Source organism: Bombyx mori, chromosome 5 (assembly GCF_030269925.1).
Source record: "Bombyx mori chromosome 5, ASM3026992v2".
NCBI lineage: Eukaryota > Metazoa > Arthropoda > Insecta > Lepidoptera > Bombycidae > Bombyx > Bombyx mori.
This window is the reverse complement of record NC_085111.1, coordinates 10,478,940-10,500,287: the sequence shown is the minus strand read 5'-3', so window position 1 is coordinate 10,500,287 and position 21,348 is coordinate 10,478,940. Positions and strand designations below refer to the sequence as shown.

The 21,348-nt window shown below is 36.9% G+C and overlaps 1 protein-coding gene across 1 annotated transcript in view; it reads left to right on the top strand.

Moving 5' to 3' along the window:
* Nucleotides 1-3,816: 3,816 nt before the first annotated feature.
* LOC101743188 (C-Maf-inducing protein) overlaps nucleotides 3,817-21,348 on the top strand; it is a 46,734-nt gene continuing 29,202 nt past the window's right edge. The window contains exons 1-2 of the mRNA XM_004930107.5: nucleotides 3,817-4,971; nucleotides 16,744-16,974. Coding sequence (XP_004930164.1) covers nucleotides 4,285-4,971; nucleotides 16,744-16,974 — 918 coding nt within the window. The 5' untranslated portion in view covers nucleotides 3,817-4,284. The remainder of the gene's footprint in view (nucleotides 4,972-16,743; nucleotides 16,975-21,348) is intronic.

The following is a 21,348-nucleotide window of genomic DNA, read 5'->3' as shown; positions in this document are numbered from 1 at the left end:
TCTAGGACGTCTCTACCCGATGATATGCAGGCGAAGTAAAATGTCCCTTAGAAATAAGGTGACACTCTACAAAACTTGCATACGCCCCGTCATGACCTATGCAAGTGTAGTGTTCGCTCACGCGGCCCGCACTCACTTAAAATCCTTCCAAGTTATTCAATCCCGTTTTTGCAGGATATCCGTCGGAGCCCCGTGGTTCGTCAGGAACGTCGACCTCCATGACGACCTGGACTTAGAGTCCACCAGTAAGTATATGCAGTCGGCGTCGATGCGCCACTTCGATAAAGCGGCACGACACGAGAACCCTCTCATCGTGGCCGCCGGTAACTACATACAAGGCGGAAAAGAAACAGAAATGTTTTCAAAATAACAAGACGTAAGTTTCTAAACGGAAAAAAAATCGGATAACAAACAGAGGAGAACTCATATTAAAATTATAATAGTTTACAATGTAAATTAATAATATTTCATTCCCGATCTTGCGGACAGAATGGAAAGCAGTCGACGTCGCCCAAAACACGTCATCTCGGATCCTCCCGATCCACTAACGGTGCTTCTAGGTACTTCAAGCACCGGTCACCGTTCTCGTCGAACCCGTCGCTTGCGACAAAGGGCTCGACGAGTAAATTAACTCTCAGACACAGCCCACTGAGTTTCTCGCCGGATCTTCTCAGTGGGTCGCGATTCTGATCCGGTGGTAGATTCTGCGAAGCATGACTCTTGCTAGGGTTCGTGTTCGCATCGTCGTTAGGTTTGAGCCCCGTGAGCTGACCTACTAGTTATGGTTACGCTGGAATAGCCGCTCCAGGCTCCCAGCTTAGGTTTAAAAAAAAAAAAACTCAATTTGCGAACCCGTTTGCGCTTCCTCCTACACTTGTTTACGAATGTTTCACGAAGTTCTCCTCCTTTTTAATTCGTCAATAGAAAATTGAAGAAAAAAAGAGTTTTGAATTATTTCCCAGACATCATTACCAGCCATGCTGTTTTTATGGGATTTCTTTTGATGAAGATACGCTACACAGTAGACGTCAGGATCTATGAAAATAGCGAAACGCCCGTTGCCTTCGCAATCCTGGGCGCAACTGGTCACATGAATGTGTGGGAGACTACGCGAAGGATCGCGGTTCGCGCGCTTTGATGTCTGTTAAAAAACTGACACAGCTTGGAAAACCACGAATGCAGCGAAAACTTTGCATAATCATTTGCAAATGTCGCCCTACACTTGCGGGTTTGCGTATTCGTGCGAATGTGAGTGACCGGTATAATATTATAAAGCTGAAGAGTTTGTTTGTTTGAACGCGCTAATCTCAGGAGACCTTATGTATATAAATAAAGGGAGACCCAATACAACGCGAGACCTACTACAACGCGAGACCTACTATAACGCGAGGCCCACTACAACGCGAGACCTACCACAACGCGAGGCTCACTACAACGCGAAACCCACTACTACGCGAGACCCACTACAACGCGAGACCTACTACAACGCGAGACCTACTACTTACTACCAATGAAAACAATATTAATCTATTATTTGACCACAGACTTTAAAAATAACAAAAGTTTCACAATATATGACAAATTATAATTACTAGAGGTCCCACAGTAGTCGAAATTCGACTATAATTAATTGGAATTGTAAGTTTGTACACTATTATGATTGTATTTTATACCTACTTCTATAATCACAAATTTCGCCAAGACTACACTATAAAAAATATTAACAAAGACAAACCATATTCTATTCTCAATTTGACAACCGACGTCAAGAACAAAAGTTTGACAATAAATAATATGCATGCGTGTGTAAGATTTATAAATATGTGTTTCGTCAAATACATGGTGTTTCATATTTGTGGATCAATGTCCGCATCTTACATAACTTCATGACGTTGACTGAATACCGGTCGTTTTCATCTCGTAATAAATGAAACTAAATAAGTACACTTGTATAAATGGCGGATGAAAGGCAGCAGAGATGCGAATATTGCGATGTATGTGTGGAGTAACGAGAACGGATAGAATACGGAATGAATATCTGAAGATGAATATCTATGAAGTCTGAAAGTGGCACCTTTTTTTTTTTTTTTTATTGCCTTTGTAGGCAGACGAGCATACGGCCCACCTGATGGTAAGTGGTCGCCGTCGCTCATGGACGTCAGCAATGCCAGGGGCAGAGCCAAGCCGCTGCCTACCAAACATGTGACAGTGAAACTGAGAAGTGCGCGTTTATGGACATTTAGGGATTTTTATTTTAGATTTTATTTGATTTTGTTGAGTCTCTATATCGGGCAAGGATTAATAAGACACGTGCTCAGTTAAGTGAGTAACGTATATTGGGATTACAACCTAAAGTGCTATCGACAGCCCGAAAATCCCGAGACTGATGTAGCATCATTGCAATATAATTACTGCTAACACATACATATAATTATTAGTTGCTATGGGGATATTTGTGGTCCCTACATCATTCCTCCCTTTTTACAAAAAAATTATGATTAAACAAAAGAAAAAAATCAAAGCATTGTTACATAGCTGTTAAAACGCTAAAATGTTAAAGAAAATAAAATCTAAAATGTAAATATAAATCTAAAATATAAAAATTATGATGAGACGAAATGAGGTTTGTAAGAGTTTTAACTATGAATGTGAAAGGCTTTAGTGGAAGAGGTAGAACTAAGAAAAAAAGTGGATGCATTGCGTGAAAGACGATATGTGTAGGAGGGGAGTGAGCGAAGAAATGGTATATGATAGAGGAGTATGGAAGGAGAAAACATGTGCGCCGACCCCGGGTGACTGGGAAAAGGGCAGGAGAATGATGATGGGTGTGCGAATTCACGGCCCACCTGGTATTAAATGGCTACAGGAGCCTATAGACATCTAAAACATAAATGCCGCCATTCATCTTGAGATATGAGTTGTAGGGTCTCAGTTTTAAAAGTACAACGGCGGCAAAATAGTGAATCATGGATATAAGAAGAGGAATGATTAGATTTTTTTGTTAGTTACCGTTAGGTCCAGATTGGTATAAAAGAAAATAAGATTATAAATTACATATCCCGTAGCGAAGCGAGGGCGGATCGCTAGTCTTGTACTTCTTTTTGCCACAAAAGGACTTCTCAAGGAGTATCTCTACAGATGCCAGGTCAGCATTGGGGGTTTGGTCTTATGGACCAAAAAAAAAGTACTGTCCGCTCTCGATTTTTTGGCTAAAAAACAAACACGAGCTTATTACATTTATGGAAGTTAATATTTAAGGTTTAGTAGGCATCAAAAACTTGATATTTGAAAAATTATATAGGTTCACGACAGATGTAGCTGGCAGTATATTGTGTCTATTTTTATTTCATACATAATGTATGCTAGCCGCCTATCATTAGATGTTATGTATGAACTGTGGTTCTGTGTGTGTAACGTTAATATTAAGTTTTAAATCCTTTACAGCTATAAAATTATAGCTTTCTAACAACCAGAAATGTTACAAATTAAGGTATTTTTTTAATTAAAATTTTTAAAGTGACATAAAATGAATCAACTACATTGTATATACATGACTGTAAATATCAAATTGTTTTTATTTGAAGTTAAATCCTTCTTTAATTTAATATCTCGTACAGTGCCACCAGACGTGTTTTCCAATCACTACATTGTAGAACGTACGCCGACCGTTTTCAACATCAATGTGGTACATTTTATATTACTATTTGAATGGACAGATGGCGTTTGCTTCGCAGCACTCATACTTTACATTACTCCGATAGGGGGCATCACCGTTAAACAAGACCCCTTTTGCGCAAGCCTGGCATACGTCAATACAAACAAGCGGTCTACAATCGAAAATGTATATGTATAGTTTGAGATGATAGCGCTGGCCAGTAGTGCTCTGTTCGGTTTACGTACATAGCTTGCGTATTTCGAGACTAGCTATCAATGCATTTTATATTCAACCAGTAAGATTTGTAAGGTTTAAATTAATTACCATTCGTTATGAAAACGCAGAAAATGTTCATTAAAACGTACAAGTGATTTTTAAACTGCGTCGTTTGTGTTGGTGCTCAGTGAAACTATTGATTAGATACATATAAAGTTTGAATTAATACTTGAGGGCGATAGTATCGGCTTAATATATATATAGGTACCCTCGCAAAAATATGTGCGCTTCGGAATGTTCTATTTTATTTCATTAAAAGTGAGCATCAGAATCTCAGATTGTGACAATTTTAATAATGTGTGAAAGGAACCAATACATCCAAATATTTTCCTAATATCTATTTATATCTGCTAATGAATTTCCTCAGCCATTGGTTCTTCAAGATGCCTTCATTTAGCCAAGATAAAAAAGTTGATATGAATTCAAACGAAAATGATGCTTTAAATAATGAAGTTAAAGATGAAGCTAACGGCACTATTCAAGAAAAATACATTTCGTCCGATAAAACATTGGACAGTGACAGTACTCCACCGGGGCTTAATGCCGACCAGAGGCTAGCTTTTGCATTACGAGATTTTCTCGGTTCATCAAATACAGTCTTAAGCGATGAAGCAAGCGAGGGCGAGCCTTCGCCCTCTGCTATGGAAAAAAATCTGCCCTTCATCGATGAATTTGTAGATCCAGAAGTCGCCATGCAGTCTGACGAAGAGATTCCGCAGTGCCGTGAAACAGAAGAGGTATTAAATAATGCAGCATGTCGCCTCAGAAGATGGCGGGCGGCATCGAGGAAACTTCGCAGACCACGAATCATTAACAACTTGTGTTCGACTGACGAAAAAGAAAGTAACATTAATAAGTTGTGCAACGGTGGCCATACGGATTTGGCAGATCGTCTGCGCAGCTTGGCTGCAGTTGGCAACATGTCTGCGTCTGCGGGTGAGCTGTTGTCCCTGGCACCACCACCACCAGCTGCCACGGCTCCGCCCTCTCCAGGATGCCTACTCTCGCCTACTTTGGCAGAACAAAATTCCGAATATTTTGTAAGCATTTCACTAACATTCATCAAGTGCATGTTCTTATGAATAGACAGGTAGATAGTATTGACATTTCAAGATAGCTATATCCCAATCGAGCTTCATGGCCTAGGTAGATGTTGTAGGTGACCTTTGGATTTCAAATAGCATTTTTTAAGTGATTAAGGGAAAAAACATTATTTTTTTTCAGTGTGTTTACGAACTAAGCGTCGTTCCGTTTTAAGACCTGAAAAATTTATAAAATCATCAATATATACATTCCCCCGGATTGGTTAGGTAACATATTATTTCTTTACACATGTATTTTATAAATAGTAAAAAATATAACTAAGTATAAAATTTTATCACAAACATACAACAACAGATGTTCTACGGGAATTGACAACAAGGCGTATTTGTTAACACGAAGATAAAGTTCGAACCATGTGATACGAATATAAGATACGGATTGTGTGGTTTCACAGACCACAGTTCCAAGGTTACAAAAAATCGATTGTACTCAGATATTTTTTCAAACATTATCTTCCAAGTCTTTAAGAAATGAACCTTAGATTATAATAATTTTAATTTATCTTGTTCGATGTTATGACAATAATACCTCGAGTAGATCACGAATTCTTTAAGTGTAAATGATATAAATTACAATCCAAAATACTACGTTGCGTGAGGTGTGACATTAAATCGGAATCCTGATTTCCGTTACACCGACGTAGTTGTGACGTCTGTCCATCATACCTACTCTGTAAGTTTGTTTATGTCTCTTAATATAAAATGAACGATTGTTCTCGCATCGTTGTTGTTGCGCAGAAGCTTAATACAGGATTGTCGCAATTACGAGAAAGTTTGATCAATATTATATGTACAGTTTTTTGATATTTCGTATTTGAGTCGACTATTATCAAAGGCGGCAATCTGACTTTTGGACAATGATTGGTAAATCAGAAAAACGAATTATTGACTTTGTATTCCATTGGCAGTCACAAAACTCTTCGGAACGACATCTTAGATAAATAACAGGTTAACTATTAACCTTTATTTAATGCAGGTTTTGAACCGTATTCTTTGAAGGAGACGATTATATTCAAATAAATCTGTATTGACATATCAATAAAATTTTTTTGTCCAAATGTACAGATTGCCGCCTTTGATAATAGACGACTCATTTTTTCTGTGCTATGATGTATGATGTACTTTGTATTAGAAAAAGAGCAAGCACTGCATTTAGAATAGGCGAAAAATTCGTGACTATTTTATTGAAAAACATTTTTAATTTATATATTTTATAACATACCGTTAATGTATTTTACCGTATTTTAAACGTATTTTAAAACTGTTAAACGTTAAGATCAAGTGCTTTTCCCTTAATATGGCTCTTAAAATTGTTATACCCAGCCACGGTAGCGGTCAAGGTAACGACGACATATTATAATTCTCGAATGCCGCGGACCGATGAGAAATTTGCAGAGGTCGAGGAATAATTGAATTTGTCACCACAAGACATTTTAGGTCTATCTGAAGTCCGAAGAGAAAAGGACGGCTCCATGCTCTTACATTTTAACTTTTTAAACATAATTTATATACTTAACTTACATTTTTTCGGGAGGGCGAATGTGAGTCTCGGAGTGTTAAGTTTATCGTTCAAAATCAGATCAAATCATTTGTGAACAGACGACAGTTATTCCTCTCAAACACTTTGAAGAAAGGAGTTATTTGGTTTTTCGGACTTCAGCTGATACATACATATGTATATAAAGATCAGCAGCTCAATTAACGGATCTAAAGTACCTACATTGCATATGACCTATGCCGTTTTTATATGGAACGTATAAAAGAGGTCACGAAACGAAAAAGGTTCAAAATAAAATAAATTGGTATGTCTTTTGGTAGAGCCACTCATGGAAACTGATGATTGTTTAAGCATTTGATGCGAATCGAAGCTTTTGAGAATGTTCGAGCGACCTATGTAAAATTTCGCTATAGATCCAAAAGCTATAGTGGTGCGACACTACACTGAATATATCCGGGATGGCAGCCTTTTATGAGATTATAATGGCTCTAAAACAGCAAGCCATGGGTGATGATTAAATCACAGCGGAATTTTTGAAGGTGTATGGAGAATGGGTCCTCGTGAACCTTAAGAAGTTATTTGAATCCGACAAATACTACGGGAATAGCTCTAGTAGACTTGGACCAGACAAATTGCAATATCCTCCGTTTGGAGAACTACTTAAAGACCCATCTCACTGCTGGCGGAGAGTAGTGTGAGACTACACCACCTTCCGCTGTGTATCTACCTAAGTATATTATTGCGTTGAAGGATATTTTCAAAGTTTTCGTTTGGAATATCCGCATTCCGCAGTGCGGTCCGCGTTGTCGTTGTCGTCGCCAAACGTACTATGGAAGAACAGCCCGGTCGGCGCGGCGGTGTTTCGCGTTCGGACTCGGTAGGCTGGTTCTGACTCAGCGGGGTAATCCCGGAACACCAGCGTCTTCGCCCTGACAGCATGACGGGCCGCTGTACCACAAAGACCGGCGTCATTGGTCGTCGACTATTGCTTTGAAGATTCAACGATATTGGAGTGGCGCCGCGAATCTGGTTGTAGTGTTCACGGCGGGAAACCCCGTACTCCGACCGGGTTCTGATCTCAGGTGGAGACGGACGTCGGGTGAGAGAATGCAAGGGGAGTCGTTTGGTGCGGCAGGGCTCTAAAAATATCCTTGGGCCCGCGGTCTGCTCCCAACATCTGCAGAACGTCAAATCTCACATACCCAGCGCGCCTTCTAGACCTCCTGCCCGAAAAATTCAGCAATTCAGCCTTCATGGCCAATGGTTTTACAAAAGAAAAAGGAAAAGAAAAAATTGCTTGCTGAATTTCGAACCATTCACCTGGCGTTTAAAAAATACAAAGAGTATCTTTTAAATTATTGAGTACCAGGTGTCAGTCATCATGAACCTCGGCAGTTTTTATTTCAGATATTTATCTAATCAAATTACTAGATTAGCACGCTTAAAGCTCTTAACATAAGCTAAATCAAACTATTCTTATATGAAAATATCGTCCATGAACGACGATAACCACTCACCATCAGGTAGGCCATATGTTCGTCTTTTTTTTTTTATTGCCCTTGTAGGCAGACGAGCATACGGCCCACCTGATGGTGAGTGGTTACCGTCGCCCATGGACTTCAGCAATGCCAGGGGCAGAGCCAAGCCGCTGCCTACCGCTTAATACTCTCCACAAGCCTCGTTTGAAGAAGGACATGTCATAGCGCTCGGGAAACATCGTGGAGGGGAGCTCATTCCATAGCCGGATGGTACGTGGCAAAAAAGACCTCTGGAAACGCACTGTGGATGACCGCAGTGGCTCCAGGTAGTATGGATGAACTCTACTCCGGTGGCGGGCGGTGCGATGGTAAAAACGAGATGCCGGTATCATCTCGAACAATTCCTCAGAGCACTCCCCATGGAACATACGGTACAAAATACAGAGGGTCCCTCCGCAGACCCAGACTCGTCTGCCTATAAGGCATTGAAAAAAATTAGGTAAAGCAGTATCGTGACTGAGTCTAAATGATTAGGTATCCTTATCAGAAATTGTATGAATTAGTATTTTTATTTCAAGCTCAGGGCCGAGAAAATTACGATATTAAATAGTGTTCATTAAAAAAAATAGATTCATTCAGGAACAAGCACATCTTAGATTTTGAAAAGTAATGATATTTGAGCAGCTCATGGACGCAACGGGTCGTGGATTTTTTATAATTTTGGGTGAAAAAGGAAATAATTTTAATGGTCATGGGGTTGCTACTCTTTAAAATTACTTTTACGCATATTATTAATTTATTTCATTATATATATTTCAATTACTTGTGCTTTTCAAGTGACAAACTAAAATTGTGATCAGATTTTTTGGTTATAAGTAAGTATATTTCACAACTTTCGTCGATATTTTTTCACCGTTGATAAAGCCGTTCTCAATTTCATAACCCGATTTTATTCATCGAATATAAATCGTGCTGTGACGTCATACTGTGCGTTGGTTACTACCGTTAGATCATTCTCGCGCTCACAACCTCTCGATTTTACTATTTCAAAATATTATTATGCACTTTCAAATTTAGAGCGAAAGAGAAATTCTTGAGTATAATTGTTTTGGGAATTGACCATAGAATGACTTACAGTATTTGTGAGCAGTTTTTTTTCCTATCTATGCTGATAGCCTTGAGAGGCTATTTCAGCTTCTCCTTGACGTGAAGATGAGCTCACGGGGCTCTAACCGGGAGTGTTGCCAACAGTGGCCCTAGCAAGAGCAGTGCTTTGCAGAATCTACCACTGGATTGGAAACGCGACCCACTGAGAAAATTCGGCGAGAAACTCAGTGGGCTGTGTCTATGGGTTTATTCACTCGTCGAGCCCTTCCTCGCAAGCGACGGGTTCGGACAGGACGGTGACCGGTGCTTTTGGTACCTAAAAGCACCGTTAATGGATCGGGAGGATCCGTAATGACGTGTTTAGGGCGACGTCGACTAAGCAGTTGTATAGATACTTGGTTCGAGGAAATTGTGTCGATAAGATCTTTCGTGCTGTATTTCATCGCAAGAGAGAACTAGCACAGTTTAAATTATTGGCCACCCTAATTTGGATACACGCGTCCAGATCATGAAGAACATGCGTCAATATGTAGCCGGTTATCAGCTGCTTAAAGTCGTCGCATCATTTAATTTGTTAATTAATGCTGTTTTTAAATTACATTCTCAACGTGCCTTCTCACTTCAACTTTGATTTTATTTGTACTCTTGTAAACACGCTTAGAGATATGAATAAAAATATATAAGCTTTCCACTCAGCTGTTTTTTAATGTAAATTTACAGTTTTTCTGTTTGAAAATCTGAAACTGGTCTTTTAAAATGCATAATTTATTTTGTAAATTTTTATATTTATGAAGAATAACTAACTATGCTTGTAACTATGCTTGAGACCTTGGAACTTATATCTCAAGGTGGGTGGCGCATTTACGTTCTAGATGTCTATGGGCTCCAGTAACCACTTAACACCGGGTGGGCTGTGAGCTCGTCCACCCATCTAAGCAATAAAAAAAAAAATAAAAAAAGAATATAATATGAATTACGTAAATAGTCAGAACATCCTTATTTATTTTAGTTCGCAACGATCGTCATCATTAAACGAATTAAAATAACAAATAGGTGAATTGAACAAAATCTAAAATTAAATAAATTATATTTAAAATTCTACAAACAATGTTATCTATTTTTATTGTTTGTATATTAATTCTCATACAACAGGCGCAAAGGTTAAATGACAAACCAATATATTCTCTATGATATTCTCTATAACAGGAGAAACGCTAAAAAGTATTAGTTTCATTGATTGCAAGAAAACAGTAGTTCATTTTAAGTCCACAGACCGATTGCGAATTAAGAATGATCTAAATAATTAAACCTGCATGTTTTTAATATCGTCCAATGTATTTTGAGGTGTAATAATCTCCGATGATTTATATCAGATCTTATGAAAAACTTCATGCTTCTACACCGACTGTTCGTTGTCCGTCACTCAACTACATAGTTTGTGTTTTACAAAGTACATAGATAAATGTATCCGGCGGTTCCCATGTTAAATTTGGAATGAATAATATGAATGGACGTCACATGGAAGCTCATCTTCTATCTCTCTCATTCAAAATCATTACCGCAGTTTTGCGCAATTTTCGATCAACAAAGACATACAAAAACGCGAAATTGATTATTTGGGGTAACACCACAAAAATGGAGCCTCCTGTTCCTTCTGTCCATCCTATTATAGTTGAATTAACCTTAGAAAAAAAATTCTAACAAATAGACTATTCCATAAAAACAAAATGGTGCTTAGGTAGTTGCATTCGGGTCGTCGGTCGAGTGTTCGATGGAGGAAGCGTCGTACCTCAGACCGCGCCCTCATGACCCAAATGTTCGCAATGACGTCACTGAAAACCGACCACTATGTGGGTCATGCCGCGCGTAACCGGCCCACTCTGCATCTAGATTACTGCAACAGATAAGATAACACTTCCTAAAATTTGTTACTAATACAGGTCGCCCAAACAGATAAATTTTCATTCACTTTAGCTTTTATTCAACCATCACAGAATAATTAACAGTCTAACAAGAACAAGTACCTTAATTTTTTTTCCTTTACCTATTTGCAAGTAGCCTAAGGGGCTATTCGAGCTAGGCGCGGATGGATAGGTGAACTCAGGCGCCCAACCTGGCAGAATTTACTATCACTAGCAAGAGCAGTGTTTCGCAGCATTTACCACCGGATCGAAATTGCGACCCATTAAGAAGATCCGGCAAGAAAGTCAGTGGGTTGACTTTCAATAAGAGGCACTTATGTAACGGTTCATTTTGAAGAATAATAACTATGGTCATTTGTGTAGCAAATAATCTAAATTCCAATAAAAATAAATCTCCGTTCGTTTGAATTTGAATGAACCGCGAAGAAGAATAGATCTTTTGCAGCAAAAATTTCGGATATTTAAACACAACTGAAAAAATCATGTGTCCACAATAATTGGACCAATTTCCCGGTAAATCTAAACAAAAAGACAATGAGAATTCTGAATCAAGCGAACTCTTATACCTTTAAACGAGCAATTCTTGTATATTCATATATATAAGTGGGATATCGGTACTTTTTGGTTAATTCACACTGGCACACGAGTTTTATTTTTAAAAGAAGAAAATATAAATGACAGATATAAGTTGGACATAACGATGTTACGAATGTGTATGTAGTATTTTTTGAAAGAATAAAAGATTTTGTTGTTAAACTAAATATCCACTAGATTTCGCCATACCATCCCACATCTTTTTGGGGGCTCGTCCGGGATACCATCCACGATACTGTTCAGGATGTCGTTCGGTGATAAATCACAGTGGATTGACGAATTTTTACAGAGATAAGTTGACTGCTATAGTGCATTTTCATTGTGCATCCAAGACTTGGAGACGTGTAAAAATAACGATTTTATGATGCAGATTATTGATGAAGTTTCGTGTAACATTATTTTATGCAGACTTATTATGAAGATTACATAAGATTATTTACTGAAGATTACCTACTTAAGAAGAAGACTGATTTTGAAAATTGTTATTAACGACTACTACGACTATTTATTTACGAGTTCAACGAGACTATTATCTTTTTTTTGCATAAAAATCCTAAAGTAAAAAATGCCTCCTAAGAAGAATAATGATAATGACGAAAGAGAAGACGTCGAGGTGCATATCTCGTTTCGTGATTTGGAGCAGTCCATGACACCTTTCACCGGAGATGATACTTACCCGATTTCGGAGTTTTTTGATGAATTTGAAGATGTTGCTGATTTGATGAAGTGGACTAAAGTGGAAAGATTGATCTATGCAAAGAAACTTTTGGGTGGAACAGCAAAGTTATTTTTAAGATCTATTGGTAGAGTTAAGGACTATCCTACTTTGAAGGAAGCCCTTATTGAAGAATTTGGCCCTAAGTTTAATAGTGCTAAGATTCACAAGAAGCTTATTTCACGAAAGATAAAAAATGATGAAACTTTACAACAATACTTTTTAGTTATGAAAGAAATAGCACTGCATGGAAGAGTAGATGATGCTGCTTTAATGGAATACGTCATAGATGGTATCAATGATCCTGAATCTAACAAAGCAATTTTATATGGAGCTACAGATTTGAAAGATTTCCGAAAGAAGCTAGACATTTACAATGATTTTCGAAAGAAGCTGGACGTTTACAGTGATATTCGGAAGAAAATGAGTACACAATCATATCACCAGGCAGTTCCACAAGTAAATGCAGATGCAGGGACAACGTCATTAAGAAAACCGCATTTTAAAAGATGCTATAACTGTGGTGATTTAGACCATCAATCCCCCGGCTGTACAAAGGGCATTAAATGCTTTAAGTGTAATGAATTCGGTCACAAGGGAAACGAATGTAAGAATGATGATAAAAAGTCTTTAATTATTCAGAAGAAAAACGAAGAAGAAAAAATCCCTTACAAGAAAGTGTTATTGAATGGAACAGAGATGGTGGCTTTTATCGATACAGGTAGTGACGCGAACCTTATTATACAATCAGAATTTGAAAAAATTGAAAATAATATCCAACATTATGACAAGAATTCAGAAGTTCGTCTTACGGGTATTGCTAACAAAGAAGTACTTATCAAAGGTGTTTTTACTACTCAGCTACAGATTGATGATGCTGTTACGGATATCAAATTTTACATTGTGGAAGATGATATAATACCTGTAAAGCTGATCATTGGCAACCCCATACTGCGTGAATTCGAAGTTAAGTTTACAAGAAATGGAATTATAATGGAGAAGATACCACTTTGTGCTATTGTTGTTGAGAAGGACGAGGTCAAAGAAGACTACAAGAAATTAAAATTAAGAAAAGAAGATTACAAGAAGTTAGAGAAAGAAGATTATAAGAAGTTAGAGAAAGAAGACTGCAAGAAGTTGGTTAAAGTACCTTACCAGAATCATTTGACACAAAATAGAATACTGTACAAAGAGAAGAATGGAAGTAGTTTTATCGCTGTACCAAAGAAGATGGAAAAAGAAATTATAAGAGAGAATCATAGAAGAGGACGACTAAAAGTTGAAGATTGGGAATGGAGGAGGTCCGATACATACGACTAGCCTTGCTAATTTTATTAAGCTATGAACTGATTCGTCTGAGGCAGACGAATGGGTAGGAATGGCCGAGTGGGATATCGGTACTTTTTGGTTAATTCACACTGGCACACGAGTTTTATTTTTAAAAGAAGAAAATATAAATGACAGATATAAGTTGGACATAACGATGTTACGAATGTGTATGTAGTATTTTTTGAAAGAATAAAAGATTTTGTTGTTAAACTAAATATCCACTAGATTTCGCCATACCATCCCACATATATATAATCTAAATTTCGGAAACGGCTCCAATAATTTTCATAAAACTTAGTATACAAGCAGGGACGTCTTAAACTAGGATGGGGCCCTTGGGCACACAAGAATTTGAGGCCCTTTTGGAAAGTAAAAAAAGCGAATTATAATAATATTTTTTACTGAGTATGAGACCATTTATTATAAGTAATCAAATACAGTATGATATTAGATGTCATTAATTATATTAGAATGCTGCTGGTTTTTTTGGTTACGATTTCGATAACAGTTTCTTTCGGGATTTCTGTTGAGCAAAATCTTCTATTATAGGCATAGTATATGCCTTGTAAATACCTTCTGATTACTAATTTGTGAAAAAAGTGTAATGTGCCCGACAAAAATGTTTTGAGAATAAACGTGTGAGAGAAATTGTCGGTCTTTCGGGGCCCCTTGAGAATGGGGGCCCTGGGCACGGGCCCCGTGTGCCCTTATGGTAAAGACTGTATTGTATACAAGGGATTTCGGGGGCGATAAATCGATCTAGCTACGATTTATTTTCAGAAAATGTTGTTTTATTCATGTTTTCAATAATCAACTCTTCCCGACATCGATTGGCGAATAATAATACTATTTTTCTTAATTGAGGGCAACTAACCGCTTTAAAGACACAACAAGATGGCATTATCAAAAAAAAAAACGAGCAAAGCTCGGTCATCATCTAGTTATGGTTTATTTTTAACGTTTTAATGAAATAACTGTATGTTTAAAAATATGTGGACTATAAACTATATTAGTTAAGCTATTAAACTGCAATAAGAATTTGTAAAATGTTAAAAAATTATTCATTCTATTGAAGTCGTTGAAACCTCGGAATTACCGAAGTTTTGAATGACGTACTTAAAGACGTAGTAGATCATGAGTCGAGACTTTCCCTTTAAGTCATTAACACTGTCAATATCCTTCACCTCATGAACCTGGGGAGAACCGTATGTGGTACATAATTTAATTGAAACTATTATTACGGTTTAATCTTGCGTTTTTATTATTAGTAATATTATATTGTTTCTGATGATGGTCACGGACGACTAAGGTGTGTCGAGACCTGTGTGCTTAGTGCGAGTTTTTTAACGCTCTCGATAGCGTAAAAGTTAACTCAACTTTGTATGGAGTTGGAACGTTTACCTACGTTTGCCGCTAGAGGCACTGTTCCAACTGCATACAATTTTGAGCTAACTTTTACGCTATCGAGAACGTTAAAAAACTCGCACTAAGCACACTGGTCATTTTATCTCATTTGTTCTTATTCTATGTTTAGGGTTGTGGCATCGGCAACAACACCCGAAATTATTTAGTTTTGTCACTTGATTCGATTCTAAGATCGAAATAACTCATTATACGCATTGGGTACGACGCTGTTTGCGATAAAGAAAACGTCGTTAACCTTCATCTTCAAATTTATAGCCCACTGAGTTTCTCGCCGGATCTTCTCAGTAGGTCGCGTTTCCGATCCGGTGGTAGATTTTGCGCAGCACTGCTCTTGTTAGGGCTAGTGTTAGCAACATCCGCAGGTTAGAGCCCCGTGAATTCACCTACTTGCTCGATTACACTGGCATAACCCTCTAAGGTTACCATTTTACGTAGGAAAAAAAATATATCCGTATTTACCAGATTATAATTATTATTTTTTATTGCCCTTTTAGGCAGACGAGCATACGGCCCACCTGGTGGTGAGTGGTTACCGTCGCCCATGGACTTCAGCAATGCCAGGGGCAGAGCCAAGCCGCTGCCTACCGTTAATGAAAAAAAAAAAAAAATTAGAACTTAAACCAGTTTATTTCAAGTGGCTCTTTCTTCCAACGCTTTTGGGCCGTTAGCTATATATTCACTTTATTTAATTCACAGGAATTTTTAAACTGTAGAGTGAACCATTTAGGAATTGTTATCTTTTATAATAAGTTTTATTTGAACGCCTAACTATAATTACAAGGTCGTGACTGACGTCAAACATCGCTATGTACATTTTATTTGTTTTATTTTGTGCGTTGGAGAATGTATTTGCATCGGGCCATTATAGTATTATCTTGTTTCCGAAGTATTGAATACTTACTTATAAAAACTACATTTTGATAAGCACTCTAAACAAGCGTTGTTTAGAGTTAGTAGTAAAGTTAGTTTTTGTTATCACGCATTGTTCAACGCTGTGCTGTTTGATATGAGGAATACAGACAGGAAAATATATTTCAAACAGTAATCTGCCTACTTTTGATATAAAAATGAGTGAAGTACTTACTTAATATAAAAAAAATCAATTGGTTTTTATCGAGGCTAATTAGCTGAACATTAATATTTAAAATCCTCAGAAATTAAGTCATAAAGATAACAATGTTAACATAATAAACAACAAAACAGGTTATATTTAGCATTTTATTGTCTATAATAATATTAATAATAGATAGGATAAAAAATAAATATAAATGGCCAAGTACGTCAATATGGTAATAGTTATAAAATAAAATGTAAGTATGAATAAATTGTGTCACAATGTTGTATGCCAATATCTGAATGTATTCAAAACAACTTTGAGAAGTCAATTATCATAAATATCCTATTCCATTCTACAGAACTTAGACGTCATTCAAAGAAATGATGCACGCTGTGCTAGTTACAATATTATATAACTTCAGCATGTTTTTAAAGGAAACTTCCTAAATCGAATACCGTATCTGCTCTTTATTTTAGAAATTTGAACATTCAAAGTAATATTGCAGAATCATCGGGTATTTTTAGTGAAGTTCATTAAGAATTTGTACGTTTTACATAAGTAATATGAAATGTGTGTGTCAATAGGGTTCAAGTCCAGAATGCTGCGCGGACAATGCCGGCCAAGAAAGTTCAGCTGCTGGAGCACCAGTACCACCTCCGGGTCCAAGATACAAGCTGGCCACAGAAGGCGCTCTAAGAGTGTGCTGTTTCCAACACACGCGGACGGTGGTTGACAAGATCCTCGCTGCCAAATTCTTGAGGAGATGGGAGACGCATGTTCTTCGTTTGGAAGAAAACCACATTGTTTCTAAAACGGTGAGTTTTGTTACCTATATAATTCCTGTATATTTTAAATACTAATAATTTTGTTATGCCGCTATTGGTTTTTATACTATGACGTATGACGTTGACCAATGAGCAAAAAATACTTATTATTATTATTATATTAATCACAAAACAACAGATCACGATTAAAAAAAGCTAAATTTAAACTCAAGTTTTATGTTTTAGTCTAAAAGGCAGGTATGCGTCCCGCCTTTTAAAGATCCTAGAATAAGATTATCCGATGTATGAGTTTTATATTATAATTATTTTTTATTTGGTATAATATAAAAATGAATTGCTGTTCGTTAGTCTTGCTAAAACTCGAGAACGGCTGGACCGATTTGACTAATTTTGGTCTTGAATTATTTGTGGAAGTCCAGAGAATGTTTGAAAGGTATATAAATATGAAAATGCTCGGAATTAAATAAAAATAACAATTTTCTTTTTCCTTTGATGTGTCCCCCGTTGAACTGATTTCTTTTGTTTGTTTTAAGTTTATTTTATACAAAAGTTTAGGTCTTTTATTTATCGATTGAGGCACTACGAAGTCTGCCGGGTCAGCTAGTTTGGTATAATATTTTAGTATAGACAATGGCAGTTTCGTCTTTTTTATAAAATCTGGCCAACATTTGAGTAATTTCTATATAGTGTCATTTTAACAAAGAAAAAATAAAATAAAATTAAGTTTGAATTTAGAATTGTCTGTGATTTTTCGCGTTTCATTAGACAAAATTAAATGTTCTGATTTGATGGTTTGCATAATATCTTATCGTGCTCATCTATGTAAATTATTGTGTATAATCAAGGTTAGACCAATAAAGTATTTCGAATTACACTTTTTCGAATAGAAAACATCACCTCAATAACCACACAAACTGTCGAAATGTAGTTTAATTTATGATATTTTCCTTGGCCTTGGTTTGCTGAAGTGAATATATCTATTAGCTTATTCAATTTAGAGGTTTATTTGCAGTCATTTAGTTCAAATAAAATTAATTCAAAACGTCAGGGTTGCCAAATGTGATAAAGCCGTGTTGTATGTACACTGTGCGAACGCAGAAAGATTATATTCTTAACATCTGCTTAACTTTATAACATTACTGCCAAGAGTGAGTTTTTTAAATATGAATGAAGATTAAACATTAAATGAATATACTTAAATAGAAAGAGTGCCAATAAGTAATCAAGTACAGTAAATTGAATATGACGTTAAGATTTTTCTAGTTCTAGTAACAAAATTTTAGAGAATATAAAGGAAATTAAATAGCCTTTAATCATTTTACAACTGTTCAAACACATGTATTGTATATAAATAAAATACGTCAATTCGATGACTCACGGTCTGCCATGCATGGGCAGTGCGTAATTTTAATTTTTTTTAAATACAGATATTTTAAAATTGAATGACATCATTGTGATGTTTGTATTGATTAAAATCAACGCAAGATATCCACGTACCCGTAATGCTAAATTTAATTTGAATTTTTAGATACGATTAATCAACTAATTCAATACTGTGTCACGTTGCTAACAACTGTACTTTGTATACTACACCATAAATGGTTCAATAGGGAAAGCCTATGCGATGTCTATGACAAGCACGTTTTACTGTGTTACCTATGCACTTATATGCAGAAAAATATTGAGCATTGTTCCCAACGATAACAATCCCTCGGTACATACTATACATTTTAATGCGTTGAAAACGTTATCAGCTCCGTATTGCCATTGTGCTTCTGAGATAAGGTTTGATAGGAGGACTTTTATTTTACGTTTGTTCAGTTTTTGTTCACACAGTGTTTGTTTATTATTATTTTATCTTCCCAGTTATTCGTCCTCTCGTTTTAATTTATTCTGATAAGTACGAAATTTTGTCGGAAATTTCGAAAAAAAATATCGTCTTTTTTCATTGCTGTAGTCAAAGCATTACCGAAGCCTGTATACAACCTACTTTACGACTTAAGTTGAAGTCACGATTGTTCTGTATTAATAAAGTATTGTAGTTGGTGATACTGTTGATACTGGTCAGCATATTAGAATCAAATTATTGTAAGCAATAAAATTATTTTCTTATCATTGGTCCAAGTTGAAGGTCCTTGAAGTCCGTAAAAATGCCGTTCAAAGATTACGTTACATCCAAAAAAGCTATTAAAAGCACCTTAGAAACTCGTGCGGGCTCACAATAGCATTAGTAGATACGCTAATTTTGTATTTCACTAAAACTAATTGTATTTAACGACATTAATGCCTTTATCGTGGATGACATTAGTGAATACGTATTACGTACCTGTTTCCTTACGCTATATAGTCGCTGCACTTTAGTACACCTGGTATCTATATAATAGATTTGCTTCTAAAATGGCGGCTCTTGCGATATGCTGCCCTTTACATTAGTGTTCAGACATCATTTGTACTTTCAGTTACAAATAAAAAAAGATCTGAACGGCATATGCCTGGCCCGAACGATTATGGCCTACTCCCCGAAACCTGATCATGCTGGAGCCAGTCACCATCGACGTCCTAGACACGTTCTTATGCATCCATCACATACAATAACCTTTGCATTAGACGCCTTCAGCTCTAACCCTAGGTGGAGGATTAGGGACCCCGGTGACCGTACTCTCGAACTCGACTAAGAGGTCGACGTGCAACCTAACCCACGCATCAGCTCGCTGAGTTTCTAGCCGGATCTTCTCAGCGGGCCGCGATTCCGATCCGACAGTACATTCATTCGCGAATCAGTCGCTCTTGAGTTGTTATGTCTCCTTCGGAGGCGCTCGGGCAGCTGTTAGCAAATCCCACCCCTCCTGGCTGAGCATTTGTTCGCCCACCTGTCCAACAATTATGGTGTCCATCGTCAATTAATTTTATATAATATTGTTTATTAATATTTTAAAAGGAACTGTAAAAGCAATTGGTTATGTCACGTTACGTCAAAAAATGACGCACGCGCCGTAACAATATTGCGTGAGTTTTAGGGTTTTATTTTTTCGGCCCCTGACCACTTCCAGTCAAAGTTCAAAAGATGTATGTACTTCGGGTTGATCGATACCGTTAAACATTTAATTAAAGCGTGATTAATGACGCACATTGTAAAAGCGACGACCGCCCGAGCATCAAATCATTATTTTTATGATCTTTAATGACATAAAAATAAGAAGCAAAGACCGATGTTCTGTCGTCGCTCATCTATCGCTGTCTAAACTTCAATTCTCGTTATAAAATCACAAAGGTCAATTGATACCAAATAAATAATTATTTATATCTTAAGTCGTGCGTATATTATGTTTAATACATTAGGTTTAATGACTAGAAAAGTCAATTTTCGATCTCATTTTTCATGGGGATCAACTACATATTTTATTTATTTATTGCTTAGATGGGTGGATGAGCTCTCGGCTCACCTGATGTTAAGTGGTTACCGGAGCCCATAGACATGTACAACGTAAATGTCACCCACCTATCTTGAGATATGAGTTCTAAGGTCTCAGTTTTTATAGTACAACAGCTGCTCCACGCTTGAAATCGAAACGCATTACTGCTTCACGGCAGAAATAGGTAGGGTAGTACGTACCTGTACGGACTCATAAGATATCCTACCACCGGGAGTTAAGCAAATTATAATTATGCGTGTTTGATTTTTATTATACGATGTTATTCTTTCACCGTGGAAGTCGATCGTGAACGTTCATTAGAAAAATTGGTACCTGCCTGCGGAACTCGAACCCCGTTGAATCGCTAGATAAGAATGCACCGGACGTCTTATCCTTTAGGCCATGACTACTCCAATCTACAGTTATGACTGCCCCAATGTGTCAAGGTAGGTGGCGGCATAGATATTGCGTTGTATTTGGGCTCAAATGACTTTGCACAATAAATAAAATAAAAAGATGATCTACGTACTGATGATACTATGTTTTATGAAAATTAAGTACAAAGATTCGGTTATATAGAAACAAACATAAATACAAGCGAATAAAATCCGTGTTAAATTATTAAATAAATTGGCGCGTGTCCGAAGATTGAACCACGGCATAATCGCAGGCTACACTTCGAGCTTTATCTATTTAGACGCTTCGATCGATTACTTCTATTTTAAGCATCCCTGAAGCTAATATCAAGAAACGATACAAAGACGAGCGGTGAGTTTACGGGATGTGGCGACGACGGTACGACAAAAAAGGCATTTTGTATTTTCTTATCAAACTATAATAAGTAACTACCGGAAATCATTAATTTAGTTTCATCTTTTCGTAAAAATTCCCGGTAACGATCCTTTATTTGTTAGTTACTATTATATTATAATAATTTGTTTCTTTAACTAATCTACATCATGTAAAAATAAACGTGAAACGAATTCACTAG